At 40.6% G+C, this 21,166-nt stretch overlaps 1 protein-coding gene across 1 annotated transcript in view; it reads left to right on the top strand.

Moving 5' to 3' along the window:
- The window catches only part of RGS22 (regulator of G protein signaling 22), a 151,095-nt gene extending 146,055 nt beyond the window's left edge, over positions 1-5,040 (top strand). The window contains exons 25-26 of the mRNA XM_077493099.1: positions 3,103-3,208; positions 4,059-5,040. Of these exons, the coding sequence (XP_077349225.1) occupies positions 3,103-3,208; positions 4,059-4,168 (216 nt within the window). The 3' untranslated portion in view covers positions 4,169-5,040. The remainder of the gene's footprint in view (positions 1-3,102; positions 3,209-4,058) is intronic.
- The last annotated feature ends 16,126 nt before the right edge of the window (positions 5,041-21,166 follow it).

The following is a 21,166-nucleotide window of genomic DNA, read 5'->3' as shown; positions in this document are numbered from 1 at the left end:
GCCAGACTCGGGAATACCGCGAGGGGGGTTTAAAACAACTGATTGTAGTAAAAGGGTGCAGAAAGAAGTTTTGTTTACAAGCCAAAACTCAGTTATTAGTCATTAGTCTAGGATAGAGTGGGGAAGAATAAGAATAAGACCCCCCTAAGTTTTTACCGCTATTTGGGGCTCTACTAGAGAGATTCCCCCCTCAATTACTGTGACAGTGACTGAAACTGGTTCGCAGACAGGAAAAAAAGGGACAATTTGCAACTTAGGAAATAAGAAAAAAATTTTAAGCAGTGTAGGGGAAGGCTACCAGATTTGTATTTCTCTCTGTCCCTTTAGCTTATCCCCCTTACTCTTTGATAAAACTATATCATAGGAGAATATATCATTTATCCAATCACTGATGGTGATGGTAGATCTAAAGGAGATTGTACAATCAGATTGTACTGTGTATGGTGAGCTTTACAGAACCCAGGATTCAGATTTACAGCTTTATCCACATAGGCTGTTAGCTGATCGCTCAGCTCCAACACACTCTGCCAAGTGAACGATCTATAGCTGTGTATTTATTGAGAATGATATTCACTGATTGTACAGAAAAAAAACATGCACCTGATAAGGGGTGGCAGTGATCTGCTGGAATAGGAGGGTAGATGATGCAGTGTGAGTGCTACTGAGATCAGCTGGTAAACTCCTTCCTGTGTCACATCTCAAGGTCCATCCAGGAAGTAATGAAGATTTTTTTTCATATAGTCAGTTGGACCATGAGAAGATAAATAGAAAGATTTTTGATTTCTGCAAAAGAAGTACACTAATGGTATATTGGTACATAAGGTAGTTGAAATTTAGAATAGAAAAAGTGAACCTATACTTTAAAGTGAAATTCCAGCCAAAACTTTTTTTTGTGTTACTGGGTAAGCGTTAGGACAGCAACAAAATATGTTCTTACTTTCTTTTCTGCTGACTGGTGCCTCCAAAGACCACTTCTCCCATATGGACACAGGCAATATTTTTTTTCCCAGTATAATAGAATAGTCTGCACTATGGGTATTCCTGTAGATTGGCTACAGCTGCAGTCACTAAAAAGCTGCTAAGCTAGGATAAGATGTTACAAAAAATCGTGACCGCCCTAATTAAATATTGTAAAGGTTGTACCCCCTGCCAAAATAAAAACTCTACATAATAAAATACACTGGAATTCATAACAATACACTGAAATTCATCAATTTTGTCAAATCATACAATTAAATAAAAGTGGGAAACCTTTTAATTTTGATAAAATAGCTATGGGACCCTCTATACTGGTTACTGGCCAGTATAATAACATGTCTAATAACATGAAAGCTATTTAAAAAGGATGTACAATATGTCATATGTATTTTCTTTATTATATTTTGGACTGTTATTATCACAACTGCGTTATAAATATTCTACATAATTTGATCGTAATATATTCAGACCTATTCACAGCACACTTATCAGAATGAGTCCCTCTGCTAGTTCATATACAGAAGTGTTTTTTTTGTATAGTTAGACAGTCCAGAAGTCAAAAGGGTAGTGCCGGTTTTTCTTATTATTACTATCTTCTAACAACAATAGAAAATATAGGGTATTCAATGGGAGTTTATGTCCTACTATCAATTTTTTGATCCGGTCCCAATGACTCAAAATAATCCACTTAAAACAACTAGTTTCAGCATAGATGCTGCAAACTATAAAGTAGCCATGTATCCAGAGACCAATGGGTCTCTGGAAGGCGAAGGAACACATGCTGACCCTTAAGCATATTAGCTACATTAGGAAGAATAGGAGGAATCAGTAATGCCCTGTACACACGACCGGTTTTCCCTGCGGAATAAACTCTGAAGGTTTTTCCGATGGAATTCCGTCGGAATTCCGCTGAAACTGTCTTGCATACACGCGATAACACCAAAGTCCGATCATGAAGAACGCGGTGACGTACAGCACGTACGACGGCACTAGAAAAGGGAAGTTCAATAGCCAGTAGCCAATAGTTTCTGTCTCGTACATGCTTCAGAGCATGCGTCAGTTTTGGTGCATCAGAACAGCATACAGACGAGCAGTTTTCCCGATAGGAATTGGTTCCATCGGAAATATTTAGAACATGTTCTATTTCTAGGTCCATTCGAATTTTCTAAAAAAAGTCAGATGAGGCATACACATGATCGGAATATACGATGAAAAGCTTCTGTCAGACTTTTTCTGTTGGACATTCCGCTCTTGTGTATGTGGGATAAGTGTTCTATCTATATCACATTTGATTCTGGAGATATTTTTAATGTGTTGTGAAGGACAACGTTGTCTATTATTTTTCATAAGGTGGAGGGAGATTTTTGTGCAATAATCATGTATATTTGACCGAGCGTGATTTAGAACAATTGATAACAATAAAGATTTTCTACAATTTATATTGTGGTGGTTGGTACAGGCCTGGTGGTCTCTGGATACATAGCTACTTTTTAGTCTATGCTGCGACTATGTGTTTTAAGTCTTTCTTATTATTACCAGATAGCACCCTGTAATAAATGTTTATTTGTATAAAATAAATAAATAAATGTTTGGGTATAATACTTACCGCTTTAAGTATTTTTCTGTAACGAATAAATATGTAAAATAGAAGAAAACATGAGCTGTTAATATGGCAAAACAGGAAATGTCCCTTAATTATACATAGATAATCAAGTCATATTAGGTGATGGAATCTTGTGTAATGTTTTTATTATACTCACACTCACCCGACAGTTTTTGCAGCTGTGTTCCCCATGCATTTCATTGCCAACCAAAAAGTAACTAGATGCCATCTAAGGATCCAATTTTGTATAACAGTATAGCCTATTCATTTTTTTTTTTATATTTTAACAATAAAATTATTTTGAAACTCTAGTTTCACTTTTTGGTGGATATTGTAGTCCTCAGTCCTCACCAGTTCTTTATGTATTCAGTGGGAGAACTTTAAACTCAGCCATCTGTTCTTCTTTGATTGTCTAAAGGTTATCCCTATAGTATTATAAGTGTCTATAGCTGAGCAAAATAATTTTTTGTCTAATGATACAATTTTTAGTCAATGTTATAGTGTAACGTAACATTTTGCAGGTATCATGGAGTTATTCAAAGTACTTGGAGGCACTGGAACAGGAAAGGATGTTGCTTAAAATACAAGAAGACCTGGAGAAGAAAACTGTATCAAGTGTAATATCAGGTAACCTGATCACTTCAGATGTGTATGATTTGCAATGCACTTTTAATAGTTTCAATTATTATTATTATTAGTGTATGTAAGCCCAAGAACAAAAATGTAATATACTAGAGTGGCAACCCTTAGCTTCATCTAAGGAGAATCAGCATTACCACCTTAGAATAGGACTAAAGAACACCCCCAACTTGCGGGAGGGGTGTTTTATAGTCCATAATAGCTGTGAACTGAATTAACTAATAGCATCCAGCACAGACATAGAGCCCAGGAAGTTCTCGAGTCACAATATTTCTGGCAGGAACAACTAATATTTTGTACACTTATAGAGCAGGTATATTAAAATGTTCAACTGTATATTTAACAGACCAAAATAGAAGAAATAAAACAATTTAATTGTTAAAGTTTACATACATGTAAAACCAGATAAAAAGAAAAGCAATGTACTGTTATCCTGAGCTTCAATTCACTATAGACTAGGTTTGCAGTGTTCCATGTTCATGACCCCCACCTATGGATTGGCTCAGTTGGGCTACAAGTCAAAATCGTATAGAAATCCATAGCCCAAGCTTCAGAATCCTCCAGAGTTTCATCTTCAATGCAGCTCCAGAAACTCCAGGTCCATAATATCAGTTCGGGTTTAAGCACACATTTGTTTTAAAATTATGGAGAATGTAACAGGGACATTTAGACTCCATGGTTAGGGAAAGTCAGAAATGGTAAATATGATTAATGGAGCTGCAAAGACCCAGGAATCCTGGTGGGTGCTTTAGCCCACACATCTACCAAAAGCTGGAATATTAGTTTTAGCTGGAAAGGACTGTCAGATTAATTCCTAATTGTTTATCTCTTTGTTTAGATAATTCATCACTCTTCAGCATTAGAAGTGATGATTCTAAAAGATCGGGGAAGACTTTTAACTCATCACATGGACAAACACAAAGGGTTCCCTCAGCTGCAAGACATTAATGGAGACTACATGGGTCTGGACATTGTCCTGCTGCTATTGTAACACATGAACCATCATCAATATATCCAAGAATGTATTATTTATGTTAGGAACAGAGGTTGAATACATGCAAATTAGCATAAATCTTGAGTTGTTTTAGTTAAAATAAGTTTTATGATGGAACTCCACACAATACTTCAATATTATTTTTTTTAGCCAGAGGTTTAAATTATTTGTTCTTTTTTTATATAAATTATAGTAACAGTGTGTTGAAAATATAAAAGTGAACCAGTGGTAATGAAGCTTGGCCCTTCATGGTTAAATATTTAGCACATTTATCCTTTTCTGCTTCTCCATCCAAGCACAACCATAAAAGTTCCTGTGTACCTTCATTGGGAAGCACACACTTTGAGATACCGGGCAGGCTGAACAGTTGAGATCTTAAAGAGGTAGGATTGTGTGGGGATGGACAGGGAGGTATACACAATAAGCATCATGTATGCACAGTACAACTGCCAAACTGTGCTTTTTTAAATCAATTTCCATATAGAAATATGCCCTCATATCCAAAAAATCTAGAGCTTGCTTGGATCATGGCGTGTCCATGGGTTTCAAAAGACACAGCTGGTATCTATTTCTTGGCTGGCTTGAAAATGTTGGATGATTGTCTGTTGTTTGTCTGAGATAGATGGTGGCACAGCATGCAAACATGCAATCGAGGAGGATACTAGCAAAGATATCCAGCTGACTCTTTGAAGAAAATATCTTTTTGTGGCTGGATTATTATCAATTGACAAATTGCCATTTATTGTCTCAGGTACATTTCGATTTTTACAAAATTTTCCACAATTTTGTATATGTTTTACTGTTTAATAAAGCTTTGTGACATATATTTGTGTAGATTCTTCGACTTAATCACAGATTCCAGGGAAATATGGATACGATTTTACTTATTTATTTTTTCCTTTATTTTTTTTTATAATTTTTACAAAAGTCCATACAACCATTTGAGAGGCACCTCAAGCCATATACATAGTGTTATAATCTCATTCCATTACATTATCGTGTATAAAACATTTTTTTTTCTTTAAATAACCATCATTACATTGTTATGCATCTTACGCACTTATTTCCTTAAAGAAGGGACAACAGAGAAAAAAAAAAACAACAGAAATAAAAGAAAAAGAAACCAAAAAGTGGGCACCAAAAAAAAAAAACGTTAAAAGGTTCACTCAACTACTACCAGTGCCTCGACTCCCTCTCCTCTGTATTTCTCTAGCCACTTTTTTTTAACCCCACTAACCTTTTTATGATCCATCCCCCCACCAAAATCTCCCTTGTAATAAAGTGCCAAGCTTTACAAGGATACACTATGTCTATATACTATTACTATTTACTACCAGTGTATTATATATTCTTATTCCTAACTTATTTCTCTCTCATTTACCACTTCCGATCCCCTTCTCTGCTCCCCCCTATTATTCCCTGATTGTATCCCCCTAGTCTTTAGGTATGGTCTCCCCTTTAGGGAGGACATCCCATTTTATCTAACCAGGGCTTCCAGATTTTTAAGAATTTATCTAGGTTCCACCATCTAATAAATGTCACCTTTTCCCTCCATAGTGTAGCATCCATCACTTTATTCCATTCTTCTAAAGTCGGGGGTCTCATTGATTGCCAATTTTGGGCTATTATCTTTCGTGCTTGGAATAGGCCTCTAATTGCTGCGGTTTTACTATTTACTGACACACTGTTGTCCTCTATCTTCCCCAACAAACATATAGTACCGTTCAGGGCCAGTTTAAGCCCAAAGGTACGATTAATGTCCTCAAGTATCTCTGTCCAATACCTAAATAATTTTGGACATCTCCACATCATGTGGATCAAGTCACCTGTTCCTTGACACCTTGGGCATTTGTCATCAGGTCTATAGCCATACCGAAAAAGTTTCTTTGGGGTATAGTAAGCTCTGTGTAACAAGAATAGTTGCGACATTTTCTGTGAGGGAGAAACTGACACCTGGGAACTCAGATTTAATATCCTTTTCCACTGTGATTCTGTTATTATTTTCCCCAGGTCCTCTTCCCATCCCTTTTTATTTTTGGCCAATCTTTCCCCATTGGTAAATTTGCTACATATCTGTTTGTATATCTCTGATATTAAACCCTTGGAAGATCCTGTCATGGCGATTTTTTGTATAAGAGGTACTTCACACCATTCCACCCGTTGTGTTTTGAAATGGGTGCTGAGGGCGTGTCTAATTTGAAGATATCGGTAGAATGATTGGCTTGGGATACCATACTCTTCCCTCAGTTCTTCAAATGAATTCAGGGTACTCCCTTCATATAGTTGCATGAGTTTTCCAATATCGCAAGCCTCCCACTCATTTATTTTACCCATGGGGATCAAATCTGGAAAATATTTGTTGTCCCAGATTGGAGTATATTCTGTTAACCCCATATAGCCCATTACTACCCTAACCGCCCGCCATACTTTTGTTACTAATTTTAATGTGGGGAGACTGGAGGCTAGGGAATCTGCTTCCAGAGCTCCCAGCAAGTTACTGTGCGGGGCTCCTTGCAACATCATTCAAAATTTTTTATTGCTCTCCCCTTTTATAGATTTGGAGAAGAAGTAACCAGAAGTAACCATTTGGAAAAGAAGTCAGATAAGCAGATAAAATCTGTTTTGTGATTACGTCAGTACATGTTTATGTGAATGGAGCTGGTATGAAGGAGAGCATAGAAACACTTCTGTTCCATGTCTTGTCCTGGGGGAAGCAATAATGATCGTATAACAGCCAAGAATGTCAAGCATGAGATCATTTACCTGATCTACCTGTATTTTAATTTGTATGGAGAGTTTTAAGCAAACTTTTGAACACTTGTCCACTGTACTATACAGCGCAAAGTCTGCTTTGCTGAAAGTCATCACTCCCTCCAAATAAAAAACAGTTAGCAAAAACTGCAAAAGCCATTTAAGAAAAAAATGTTTATTAATAAAAAGGCATAAACCAAAACATTACACTCACAATAGTTGGTGCTCAGCCCAGTTCTGAAAATGTATTCAATCATGTATGGGAATTAGATGTCACTGGAACTTCTTGCTTCCTTTGCTCCACCAGTGCGGAATGTGCAGGACAACTCTTGACAAAGTCATAGAAGATGAAACACATTAGGCATTTACTAATACATGAGGAGGATTTTGACTTTGTGGGAGTATCAGATGCCTGGTTTGACAGCTCACATGACTTGCTTGTGACTGTACAGGGGTACTCCTTGTATGGAAAGAACAGGATAGGTAGAAGAAGAGGAGAAGTGTGCATATATGTCAAGAGTGAGTTGCTAGTGATCATGAAGGATAACATTGCTAACGAGGCAAGGGAAGGACGTAGAATCCCTATGGCTGGAGATTCAAGGGGGTAAAACAAACAGGAAATTAATAGTGGGTGTATGCTACAGGCCCCCTAACCTGAAGGGTGAAAAGGAGACCGATCTCCTCTCACAGGTAGAAATATTGCTGAGGCAGGACAATGTTATTATCATGAGGATTTCAATTATCCAGATATTGACTGGGCAAATGGAACTGGCTGCCCATTTCTTGAATGTCTTGCAGGATAATTTCATGTCAATCAGTGGATGCCCCAACTATAAATAATGCTCTGTTGACCCTGCTAATTACAAACAACACAGAGCTGATTGCAGATAGGAAAGTAAGGAATAACTTGGATAACTTGGATAACAGTGAACACAGGGTAATTACATTCACCATCAATCTTAGTAAAAGGAGAAATGAGGGTAGTACAAGAACAATAGACGTCAAGAGAGCCAACTTTACTAAGCTGCACTACGTTGTGAAATAAATTGGAAGATATTCTAGAAACAAAAATCATGGAGGAAAAGTGTGAGTGCTTTAAGAACATATTAATTAATGGAATCAGCCAATGTATTCAAATCGGCAACAAATATTAAAAAAAACCTTGGCGGCTAAATTCAAGCATAAAAGAGCATATTAAAGAGGAAAAAATGTCCTTTAAAAAATGCAAGGCTGAGGGGGTCATCATCAGCATTCCAACACTACAAAGAATGCAATAAGAAATGTTGAAGTACAATCAGAGCAGCGAAAATAGACCATAAGACACATAGCAGAGGAGAGTAAAAAGAATCAATTTTTTTTTTTTTAATTGTTAATAGTAAAAATGCAAAGCCAGAGCATATTGGGCGTCGAAGGATAGTCAGGGAAATTTAGTTACAAGTGACAAGAACAAAGCAACTATGTTAGGCTGGGTTCACACTGCAGCACACTCCGGCTCACAGCAGGAGTCCGGTGCATCCCCATTCACCGTCTCAGGTCCGATTTCAGCCTGAATAATTGGCTGAATTCAGACCTGAAATGGACCAAAAGACGCACAGGACTCCTGTGTAATTCCCACCAGAGCTGCTGCGGAGATGTGTGAACTGGCTCCATATCAAGCCAGTCACAATCTCCTGCTATGGAAATTAGATGCGGGGATCCGCATACAGTTCGCAATAGTGTGAACCCAGCCTAAAACACATTCTTCTCTATTGTTTTTACAAAGGCTAGGCGGTGAGGTATAATATACAAGATACAAGATTGTTAGTAACAGCGTGGAATTTACTCTTGTGGTTAATAAAAGCCAGTGTTCAAAAAAGATGTGGAAAACCTAAAGTGGAACTTCACTCCCAAAGGTAAGTTCCACTTTTTTGCTTCCTACACCCTCCTCTTAAACTTTTGCAGAACTTTTTTTTTCTTTTTGGGTAGCGGGAACCTAGTTTTGACAGGTACCCGCTCTTACTTCTGCCCGGGTTGCCTAGTCAATCCAAGTGGAAGTCTGCCCCCTTCTTCCCTCGGCCTCTTGGGACACGTCACAATTAATGGCTAATGGCTGTGGGACCAAAGCGCAGTGCTTCTCAGGCATGCGCAATTTGGAGCTAGCTGTGAAGCCACAAGGAGTCACAGTCGGCTTCCCACAGTTAGCATGGTGGCGCCGGGGACCTGAAGATTGAAGAACTGGCCTGAGTGAGGACAGTGCTGGATGCCTGGACAGGTAAGTGTCCTTTTACTAAAAGTCAGTAGCTACAGTATTTGTAGTAATTTTTTTAGGGGAACTGAAGAACTTCTTTAATTTTGAATTCTTTTCACCAAAGAATTTAGCCAGGTTATTGCTAGACAGTTATTCCTAATCCTTAACCACTTCCCACCCGGCCAATGCATATATACGGCCGGGTGGGAGCCGTCTACTTCTGATAGGACGTTCAGGAACGTCCTTCAGAAGGAGTAGGATCGCGCGCGTGCCCGCGCAGCGGCGCGATCCCGATGTGCTCGTGTCACCCGGACACGGCGCATCTCAGATCGGCAGGAGGGCTCTGTGATTGGCCCTCCTGATCACATGACGGCCGTGTCCAATCACGGCCGTCATGTGATGTAACCAAACAGCCGGTTGCTAGGCAATCGGCTCCTCCTCTCCTCACACGGAAGTCATTGCTGAGGAGAGGAGAGCAGATCGCTGCAGCCGGCTGATGATCAGTGAGTATGAGCTGTTTTTTTACAGCTTTTTACTCACTGATCACCAGTCTAGTGTCACCACACAACACACCACACAGTATAAACACAGTCCCCACATATGTCCCCAAAACACACATGTCCCCAAAACATACATGTCCCCAAATAATAAAAACACATGTCCCTAATAATAAAAACATGTTCCCCACATATGTCCCACTAAAATCACATGTCCCAATGATTATCTGCACACATATGTACGTGATCACCTGCACACATATGTACATGATCATTTGCGTACATATGTCCGTGATCACACAAACCAATTATTATACACTTAACGGAATTTTTTTTATCAAAAACATGTAGCAGAATACATTTTGGCTTAAATTTATGACAAAATTTGATTTTATTGGATTTCTTTTAAAATAGAAAAAAGAAAATATTGTTTTTTTTCCAAATTTCCGCTTTTTTTGCGCTTATATCGCAAAAATTAAAAACGGAGTCGTGAATAAATACCACCAAAATAAAGCTCTATTTGTGCGAACAAAATGACAAAAATTTCATTTGGGTACAGTGTAGCATGACCGCGCAATTGTCACTGAAAGTGTGAGAGCGATGAAAGCTGAAAATTGGGCTGGGAAGGAAGGGGGCGAAAGTGCCCTGTATTGAAGTGGTTAAGGACAGTTTACTGACCAGAATGGTACCAGCTGATTGGTGAAAAGATAATGTGATACGAATATTCAAAAAAGGGCCAAGATTTATACCTGGGAACTACAGACTAGTCAGCTTAACATAAATAGTATGTATACTATCGGAAATGATAAGGGACTTTATCCAAGAATTTGCAGATGAAAATAGTATCATTAGTAGTAAACAGCATGGATTTATGAAGAATCATTCTTGCCAGACCAACCTTCCATGAGGGGTAAGCTGTAATTTGGATATAGGAAGGCTTGTGGACATAGTGTATCTGGACTTTACCAAAGCATTTGATACATTACCCCATAAGCGCTTAATTTACAAATTGAGGACTGTCGATATCAGGGTTGCCAGCCGCCAGTAAATTTACTGACAGTTTGTAAAAATCTGTGATTTTTTCTTACAACTGCCAGTAAATACCAGGGGCTGATAATGTCATGCTGTGTTGACCTTTTAAGTGTAAATCGAGCAAATGACTTTGTTATAGGTATTGTCAGTGTTTCCATATCATGTTTATACTGTTCAAATATTCACTGTGTTCGTTTTCAATAGACGTTCTGTAATTTCTCAGGTTGCCAGTAAAAAATGTGCTCTGCCAGTAAATTTTCCATGTTTTCTCAGTAAAAAATGCTGCGGGAGGTTGGCAACCCTGGTTGGTATTGATGATAGTGTATGTACCTGGATAGAAAACTGGGCATCTAAAGGATTGTGATAAATAGTGTATCTTGCCAATGGTCTAGAGCTGTAAGCAGGGTGCCCCAGCTGTGAGCGTTGAACTTTTTATTCCAATCTCAGTGTTTGCTGATGATACAAATCTAAACAGGGAAAAAAGTTCACAACAGGATATAGACATTTTACAAGAAGACCTTGATAAAATAAAGGTGTGGTCAACTATATGGCAAATGAGGTTTAATGCTAATAAATGTAACATAAAGCACATAGGGGAAAAACAATTACAGAACCTCTAGGGGAACCAAGGATGGAAAAGGATCTGGCTGTCCTGGTAGATCATAAGTTCAGCAATAGCATGCAATGCCAAGCTGCAGCAAGCAAGGCCAGCAGACAATTGGCATGCATTTAAAAGGGTATTTACCCAAGAGATAAGACTATAAATAAACCATTTTACAAAACTTTGGTTCTGCCACATCTTGAGTATGTCATCCAGTTCAGGTCTCCAGTCCTCAGGAAGTATGTGCTGGAACTGGAGAGAGTCCAGAGAAGGGCAACAAGGCTAATAAAGAGACTGTAGGACCTCAGTTATGAACAACCGCTACAAACATTAAACTTATTCTCCCTGGAGAAGAGATACTTAAGAGGGAATATACAAGTGATATACAAATATCTAGATGGTGATTCTAGCATAGGGAGAAAACTATTCAGTCTCAGATCGCTTAGCTCAATGAAGTTGGAGGAGAAGCAGTTTAACTTTAACTACTTGACCTCCAGAAGGTTTATCCCCCTTCATCACCAGGCCATTTTATGCGATAGGGCATTGCATTATTTTAACTGACAATTGCCCGGTGATGCAATGCTGTACCAAAAAAAAAAAAATTTTTTATATATATATATATATATATATATATATATATATATATATATATATATATACACACACACGGTGCCTTGCAAAAGTATTCGGCCCCCTTGAACTTTTCAACCTTTTGCCACATTTCAGGCTTCAAAAATAAAGATATAAAATTTTAATTTTTTGTGAAGAATCACCAACAAGTGGGACACAATTGTGAAGTGGAACGAAATCTATTGGATATTTTAAACTTTTTTAGCAAATAAAAAACTGAAAAGTGGTGCGTGCAAAATTATTTGGCCCCTTTACTTTCAGTGCAGCAAACTCACTCCAGAAGTTCAGCGAGGATCTCTGAATGATCCAATGTTGTCCTAAATGACTGATGGTGATAAATAGAATCCACATGTGTGTAATCAAGTCTCTGTATAAATGCACCTGCTCTGTGATAGTCTCAGGGTTCTGTTGAAAGCGCAGAGAGCATCATGAAGGCCAAGGAACACACCAGGCAGGTCCGTAATACTGTTGTGGAGAAGTTTAAAGCGGGATTTGGATACAAAAAGATTTCCCAAGCTTTAAACATCCCAAGGAGCACTGTGCAAGAGATCATTTTGAAATGGAAGGAGTATCAGACCACTGCAAATCTACCAAGACCTGGCCGTCCCTCTAAACTTTTAGCTCAGACAAGGAGAAGACTGATCAGAGATGCAGCCAAGAGGCCCATGATCACTCTGGATGAACTGCAGAGAACTACAGCTGAGGTGGGAGAGTCTGTCCATAGGACAACAATCAGTCGTACACTGCACAAATCTGGCCTTTATGGAAGAATGGCAAGAAGAAAGCCATTTCTCAAAGATATCCATAAAAAGTCTCGTCTAAAGTTTGCCACAAGCCACCTGGGAGACACACCAAACATGTAGAAGAAGGTGCTCTGGTCAGATGAAACTAAAATCAAACTTTTTGCCCACAATGCAAAACGATATGTTTGGCGTAAAAGCAACACAGCTCATCACCCTCAACACACCATCCCCACTGTCAAACATGGTGGTGGCAGCATCATGGTTTGGGCCTGCTTTTCCTCAGCAGGGACAGGGAAGATGGTTAAAATTGAGGGGAAGATGGATGCAGCCAAATACAGGACCATTCTGCATGAAAACCTGTTGGAGTCTGCAAAAGACCTGAAACTGGGACGGAGATTTATCTTCCAACAAGACAATGATCCCAAACATACAGCAAAATCTACAAAGGAATGGTTCACAAATAAACCTATCCAGGTGTTAAAATGGGCAAGTCAAAGTCCAGACCTGAATCCAATCGAGAATCTGTGGAAAGAACTGAAAACTGCTGTTCACAAACGCTCTCCATCCAACCTCACTGAGCTCAAGCTGTTTTGCAAGGAAGAATGGGCAAGAATTTCAGTCTCTCGATGTGCAAAACTGATAGAGACATACCTCAAGTGACTTGCAGCTGTAATCGCAGCAAAAGGTGGCTCTACAAAGTATTAACGCAAGGGGGCCGAATAATTTTGCACGCCCCACTTTTCATTTTTTTATTAGTTAAAAAAGTTTAAAAAAATCCAATAGATTTCGTTCCACTTCACAATTGTGTCCCACTTGTTGGTGATTCTTCACAAAAAATAAAAATTTTATATCTTTATGTTTGAAGCCTGAAATGTGGCAAAAGGTTGAAAAGTTCAAGGGGGCCAAATACTTTCGCAAGGCACTGTGTATATTATATATATATATATATATATATATATATATATATATATATATATATATATATATATATATATATATATTTTTTTTTTTTTTTTATTATTATTATTTTTACTTTCTGCTATAAAACCTTTCCAATAAATTTTTTTAAAAAACTGAACTTCTTAATCAATTTGGGCCAATATGCTACATATTTTTGGTGAAAACAAAAACCCAATAAATGTTTATTGATTGGCTTGCGCAAAAGTTATAGTGTCTACAAACTATAGGATATTTTGAATTATTTATTCTACTAGTAATGGTGGCAATCAGTAACTTATAGTAGGACCGCGATATTGGGGCGGACAATCTGACACTTTTTACACTTTTTGGGGATCAGTGACACTAATACAGTGATCAGTGCTAAAAAAATAGGATTTATTAATACAGCTTACCTGTAAAATCCTTTTCTTGGGAGTACGTCACGGGACACAGAGCTCTGTCAATTACTTAGTGGGTTAGATAGTCACCATCAGGTGACTGGACACTGGCAACCCCTAATTACAAGGCAAGTTCCCCCGCTATGTAACCCTTCCCATATGGAGAGTACCTCAGTTTTGTAGCAAAGCAATAAGTATCCCAACGTATAGGACCTTCCGGCAGTACAAACAAAGCATCAGCTTTTCATATCAGAGCAATCACTTTCAGATAGACCTTAACTGCTCTTACTACGATCGAGAGAGTGTAACAACCTTTCTTCCGCAGAATGCAGACCCGTACAAGGATGGTAGGACAACATATTGGTTCAGCTGAAATCCCAATACCACCTTAGGCAGCAGCAAAAAGCTGTTAATTTTGATACCCCTATAGCAGAGGATATGACAACCAGAAACTCAATCTTTTGGTTAAAAGAAACGAAGGAATATGGCGTATTGGTTCAGAAGGCTGTTTTTGTAAAAAAACAGATCATTAAAATCCCACGGGCACAAGGGAGACTCAACTAGTGGAATTAAACGCGACACCCCTTGGATAAAAAGCCCTGACTAAGGAATGAGAGGCGAGTGGCCTCTGAAAAAAAGAAAAATTAATAAGGCTGAGAACTGACCCTTGATGTGCTCAAGGCCAGTTTCATTTCTACTCCTAACTGTAGAAAGGGGAGACTTCTGTCACTGGCATACCTTTGAGGATGCCAAGCCGTGGATTTCCACCAGGAAACATACGCTTTCCAGGCTCTGTGATAGACGAGCCAGGAGGCTGGCCCCCTAGCATTAACCAGAGTAGAGAGAACTGGACCCAAAGGCCCATGACTTTTCAAGATGTAGGTATCAACAGTCAAACCATCCAATTTAGATTCCATAAGGAAGGAGGATGGATACTAGTCCCTGCGAGAGCAGGTCTAGGTGTAGCGGAAGAATCCAGGCTTCCTACCGCCATCTTTAAGATTCCTGTATACCAAGGCCTTCTGGGCAGGGCTGGAGACACCAGAATAACCGGTTACTTCCCCGCCCCGATCCTGTGAAGAAGATGCGGAAGGAGCAGACCCGGAGAAAGCACCTAGGTCAGAGAGAACTGATCACAAGGAATTATCAATGCGTCTGTTCCGCATACTAGTGGACCCTTTGTTCTTGACAAAAAAAGCGTCCGGCTTCATGTTGAACCTGGAGGCTAGAAGATCTACATCCGGGGTACCCCATTTCTGGCATATAGCCTAAAATATGGAGGGGTGTAGAGACCATTCTCCTGGACAAAGCTGCTGGTGGCTTAGATAATCCGCCTGTCAAATTTTCATCCTTGGAATGAAGGCTGCAGATAGGCAAGGAACATGCCACTCTGTCCAAACAAAAGATGGTTCACCTCTCTCTGGGCATTCGGACTCCTGGTGCCTGCTTAATTGATATAGGTCACTGCTTTAGCATTGTCGGATTGTATCCAGACAGGACAGCCTTGTGACCTGTAAGTCCAGGCCCTGAGGGCCAAACGTACTGACTCTCCAGAATATTGACAGGCAGGAACCTTTCTGTTTGGACCACTTTCCTTGGAGCGAAAGCTCTTCTAGGACTGCACCCCAGCCTATAAGGCTGGTATCTGTAGTTACCACTTTCCTGGTGACTGGAATAAAGGATTTTCCTGTAGACTTTTGGCTAGCAACCACCAACTGAGCCTCCTACGTACTTTTAACGTCAAGTGCCTGGGACAAACTAAGGCTTGGATCCTCTTGCTCCAAGCAGACAGTATGTTGTTCAGTAATGGCGTTGAGTGAAAACTGGGCGAAAGGAACATCTCCCCGAACAACCTCATACAAAGGCAAATGGAAGGTCTATCCCTTGCTTTGCCCACTTGGGCCAAATCTTTATGGTCTTGGCCTTTGACTCGGGTAAAAGATACCCTGCTTTGGGCTATGTCCCCAAATACATAGGGGCTATAAAGACCGTGCTGGACACACTTAGGTCCAGCCATGCTACCGACTGATCTATTGGCAGCAGACTGCCTTGGTATGCCATTACAGCTATACCCTGAGCCCTTTAGACCCACTAGAGGCGGGCCCTAGCAGTTCATAAAAGACTTGAGCATGGTGGCAAACCACAAGGGCAAGCCTACCCACCAGAAGAGGTGCTGTTTTCCTGTGAATTGCAGACAAGTTCTGAAAACACATATGCAAACAATTCTCCATATGTGTAAGTGGCAAGAGTTAACGCCATATGCCTCAAAAGAAGCATGCGTTCACAGGGGCATGAATTTTCTACAATATGTTTATGCGTGTACGCGTGCATACCTATAGCTCGTGTGCTATGAAACAGGCACCTTGCAAGCAAGCATGCGTCTCTGAATGTGTAATGCCTGTATCCAGGCAGACACGGAGGCTAAATTAACATGCCTCGTTATGCAACCATGGAAATCTAGGTGATCAGGCAACCTTAGGTGATCATGCATTCTTATGCGATTCAGCATATTTTATGTGACCAAACATTCTATGCATTATAAGCACTACTGTGCGGACAAGTAACCTTGTGAGACCAAGGACTCTTGTGTGATCAAGCATCCCTGTGTGATCCAGCATCTTTATGCAGTCAAGCATCTTTATGCGATTTTAAGCATTTCTGTAAAACAAGCCTCTCTGCGTGGCCAAGTATTCTTGGGTAATTAAGGACTCTTGTGAGGTCAAACACCCTGGTGTGAACCCATTTCTGTGAAAACAAGCCTTTCTGCATGAGCAAGTATCCCTGGGCAAACAACGACTCTTGTGGGGTCAAGCACTCTTGTGCGACAAAGTACTTTATGCAAACAGGCATATATATGCGTTTTTAGGCAATTATGGGATCTTAGGCATTCATGCGATTTTTTGGCATTTCTGAGCAAATCAACACTTAACGACCAAGCATTCTCATGAGACTGTAAGTCCACCACAAACAGAAAAAACATGTATCTCTATGTATATTACATATTCTGCCACATGCACATTCTTGTACATTCTAATACTCAGGTAATTTATGCAAATATGTGGACTGATAAAAAGGAAGTTGTCCTCCACTGACGTGCGTTCCCGCACTCATGCATTTAGCTGTTTGTGTTAGCAACAATGTGCACAGAACCATGTATAGAACCTGGTATTCCCAGATGGTCTCCCATCCAGGTATTAACCAGGCCCGACCCTGCTTAGCCTCTGAAATCAGATGAGATTGGGTAATTTCAGGGTGATGTGGCTGTAGGCATCTCAGCAGTTGTGCATGTGGCTAGTTTGTAAGCAAGCACCTGCATGAGGATCTTGTGGGGGTTCTACGCCTCTTTGTAGTAACGGACAGACTTGGAAAGGTACAAGAAGACTATAGGAATTTAAGAAAAAAAAACAAGAAGGAGACAGAGGCTTCGGCCGTCTAGGCTGAGGGTAAGTTATATGCAGCATGAATCTCTGTAAAAGATTGCAGCTACAACTCCAGGGCTTGTGAGGCCTCTGATATCGCTGCCTCGTCAGATTGCACCTGTTCCCTGTCCCCTGATGGTGATCTTTCATCATCAGATTGTTGATCCCCTTTATTGAGGATTTACATCAAGGGAAGGGGAGCTACCCCAATTTCTGCCCTCTTGTGAGGATGCTGCGATTAAGCAGCTAACGTCTTGTACACCACACACTGCAAATGCAAACAACCATCTTTAAAAGACCTATGCAGGGCTGCAATGTTGGGAGAGGCTGCAAGCCTGACAGTGGCTTATCCTGTGTGACTGCCTTCAGTCTTTCAGGGGGGGGGGGGAAGAACCCTTAGATCTAGGCTCTTTTACCTGCCCCTGGAGCCCTTACGGGGAGACATAGTCCTAAGCTGACAAAAGCAGAGGTACTAGTATAAATGCAATCACTGTTGTGCCTAATCTTACCATATTATTAGCTTAGTCTGCACAACCTGATGCAGAGTAGGTGTCTTAGATATGCCTGGATCCCAATCCACAGAGATGCTTACTGCCCACAGCTCTGTGTCCCAGCGCTTACAGGGCTCTGGCGTTCTGGGCTTTTAAAAACAGCCACCTTCTGCCTGTGCACTGATGCGCCATGCACGCCCCCCTCCTTCCCTGCCATAAAAGCGTGCCCAGGACCAACTTTGCGGCAGTCGGGGCAAGGGGGGGCAGAAAGGAGACAATCGGAGAACTACGTGGGACCCTCTAGACTTCATGTGATCCCCCCTTTAAGATCATGTGGCAGAGCCTGCAGCGAAGGAGGTGAGCGGCTTCACAGAGCGTGTATCCTGGAAGGCATGTAAGTAAACACCATGTATGTCTCTTACTCCCTCTAGTGGCGGAAAACAGGTAAGAAATACAAACTACTCATAGAAGTTAATCCATAAAGGTGTATACTTAGGATTGTCTTTACTTACCTTATTCCCACCGTAGGACTGCCGAGAACAGACAGTTCCAACCTTCACCCATCATGGCGGGTAACGTTGTGCTAACCTTCACGGTTCTGGGTTCCTACTTACAGGATCCTCTTCCCTGGACCTGTAGAAGACTCTGCCAGAAACTTTTCAAGCAGCTTTTAATTTGTGCTCCAAAGTGCTGGATCCCAGAACCCAGTCCTCAGAGAGAGATATTACAGGCAAAACTTTCTTTCTTCTTTCACGAGGCCCGGGTACAATTCATCTTAGTTTTTATTGGCCTGAGGCATGGATCCGGTTGTATAGCTCCTAGGCACCCACAGAGACCATCAAACAGAGCTCTCTTCTTAGCACATCTTCAACGTGACCAGCCACCTTAAAACCTTAAAACTGAGGTACGCTCCATATGGGAGGGGTTATATAGTGGAGGAACTCGCCTTGTAATTAGGGTTTGCCAGTGTCCAATCACCTGATGGTGACTATCTAACCCACTAAGTAATTTATAGAGCTCTGTGTCCTGTGATGTATGAACAAGAAATATGCATTGTGACTGTACTAATGACACTGACTGGGAAGGGGTTAACATCAGGGGCGATCAAAGGGTTAACTGTGTGCCTAACCAGTGTTTAATATACTGTATGGAGGTGCATTTACTAGGGGAAGAGACGGAATTTATTTATTGCTTTGCAGGGACACAAATTCCATCCTTTCCCTAAAATGGCAATCTGCCTCGTGTGCATAATGTAATCAAACAAAAACCCGGCCACTCAATGCTTCTTCCTTTGTAGACTTTATTAATGCACAACAGCAATGACAGAATCCATATGTGCTAACGTGTTTTGGCCATAGCCCTCCTCGTAGTGGCCAGTTTTTTTGTTTTATTACAATTTGCAATGGACATTGCAGGCAGAGCACTGATACTCTGCTCATATATACTGTACTTGATACAACAGTAGAGTTTGGGTGTCTTTTGTGCCTTGTTTACATAGGCAGATTCCAGTTTTGTGTCTTTTCCCCACGATTGCCAGGTGCAGATGGACATGGAGTCCATGGTACCTGCCGATCGGCTCCTGCTGTGTGTAATTACAATGGGAGCGAGCCGCCGCTGGCGTGCATGTGTGCCCCCTACCTGGAAATGTGGGATCACATACCCTGTTTCCCTGAAAATAAGACCTAGCGTGATTGTCTGTGATGGCTACAAATATAAGCCCTACCCCCAAATAAGCCCCGCCCTGAAAATAAGACCTACAAGGGCTTATTTGGGGGGTAGGGCTTATATTGCAGCCATCACCGACAATCTCGCTAGGTCTTATTTTCGGGGAAACGGGGTATATATATTGTACAGGACGCCAAGGTTGGGTTCTGGACTGGTGCTATATAGCACCGATATTTGGGTTATGGTCCCTTTAAGGGAAGTGTGGCCCACTCGGGGGGTCACACAGGATGGGTGAGGAATTAATGGGAATAGCCTTAGTCATGAGAGGACTGACTCGCAGTTCTCTCTGTGTTAATAGAGAGATATTTGGGAGCCGGAATTACGGAGGCTCTGAAATGATATTCGGGTGGGAAAGAGCCTCCACCTCTGACTACAGGGGTTCCAGCATACACAGGGTTAAAGTGGAAGTAAACCCATCGATTTAAACAGGTAAAAAAAAGGCATGCCGGGAATGCTAACTGCACATTGGCTGTGCTCTCAGCCAAACTATCAAACCATCCAATGGCCGGTGTCATAACGAATCACATATGCAGCACCATAGCAGTTCAAGATTAAACAGAGGCAAAGATGGCAGCTTCCTTGGCTGAAAACGACAGGGGAGTTTACTTCCACTTTAAGAGCCTCCAGGAAGCAGCTCTTAAAAGACAGGAAGTAGTGCTAGGTGTGGTGGTGTTGGTGAATACACCTTTCTTGAAGAGTTGTACATCTGCTGGAGGCTGTTAAAAAGATCCTGCAAGGACTGTTAAACCCATCCGTGAACTGTATGTGCTTTTTTTTTTACTTTGTGCTGAAGAAAAGCGGACTTTATTTTGTATTTTTGTGCTTGTGTGCTGCTGGAAACCTTATTTTTATTTGTTTGCTGAAAATAAAAGCCTTTTTGTTTAAAGTTCAAGTTTTAAGGTCCTGTGGAGCTATGACCCCCCCCCCCCCCCCAACTTTAATATATATATATATATATATATATATTAGGGCTGTGGAAATTAAAGATTAATTCCTTGATGAATCGTAAATTCTTTTGATTGATCAAAAAAAGCACTTCGATCTTTTCTTTCTACCCATGACCTGGCGTCCTTGCTGAGATCTAAGAAGACGTGAGAGAAGTTTATGGTCCGTGTTAACCCTTTTGATACCCGCTTGCATGACCACCTGTTTGCACAGGGGTCCATGCCATAAGGTGAGAGTGATTATTTAGACTGGAGGTAGAGGGATTGTCACGCTACTGTGGGGAAAAAAATTACTTACGTCAGTGCTACAGTTTGAATTTAAAACATATTTGTGTGAACTGTGAAGTTAAGTCATGGACTGTGGAAACTAACTAGTGTCAGGCGATTGTATATAGTGCATACCACATATACCACATTTACCACTAACTAAAGCAGAGTTGCAATGCAAGTAGTTGGATCTGTATGTGTGTTATAATTAATCGAAATTAGTAGATTAATTGAACACAAATTTTAATCAGTAACAGTATATATATATATATATATATATATATATAT

Source organism: Lithobates pipiens, unplaced genomic scaffold (assembly GCF_037356315.1).
Source record: "Lithobates pipiens isolate NorthernLeopardFrog02 unplaced genomic scaffold, aLitPip1_a1.2 Scaffold_19, whole genome shotgun sequence".
Lineage (NCBI taxonomy): Eukaryota > Metazoa > Chordata > Amphibia > Anura > Ranidae > Lithobates > Lithobates pipiens.
The sequence above is the reverse complement of the archived record's forward strand: the minus strand, read 5'-3'. Positions and strand labels throughout refer to the sequence as shown.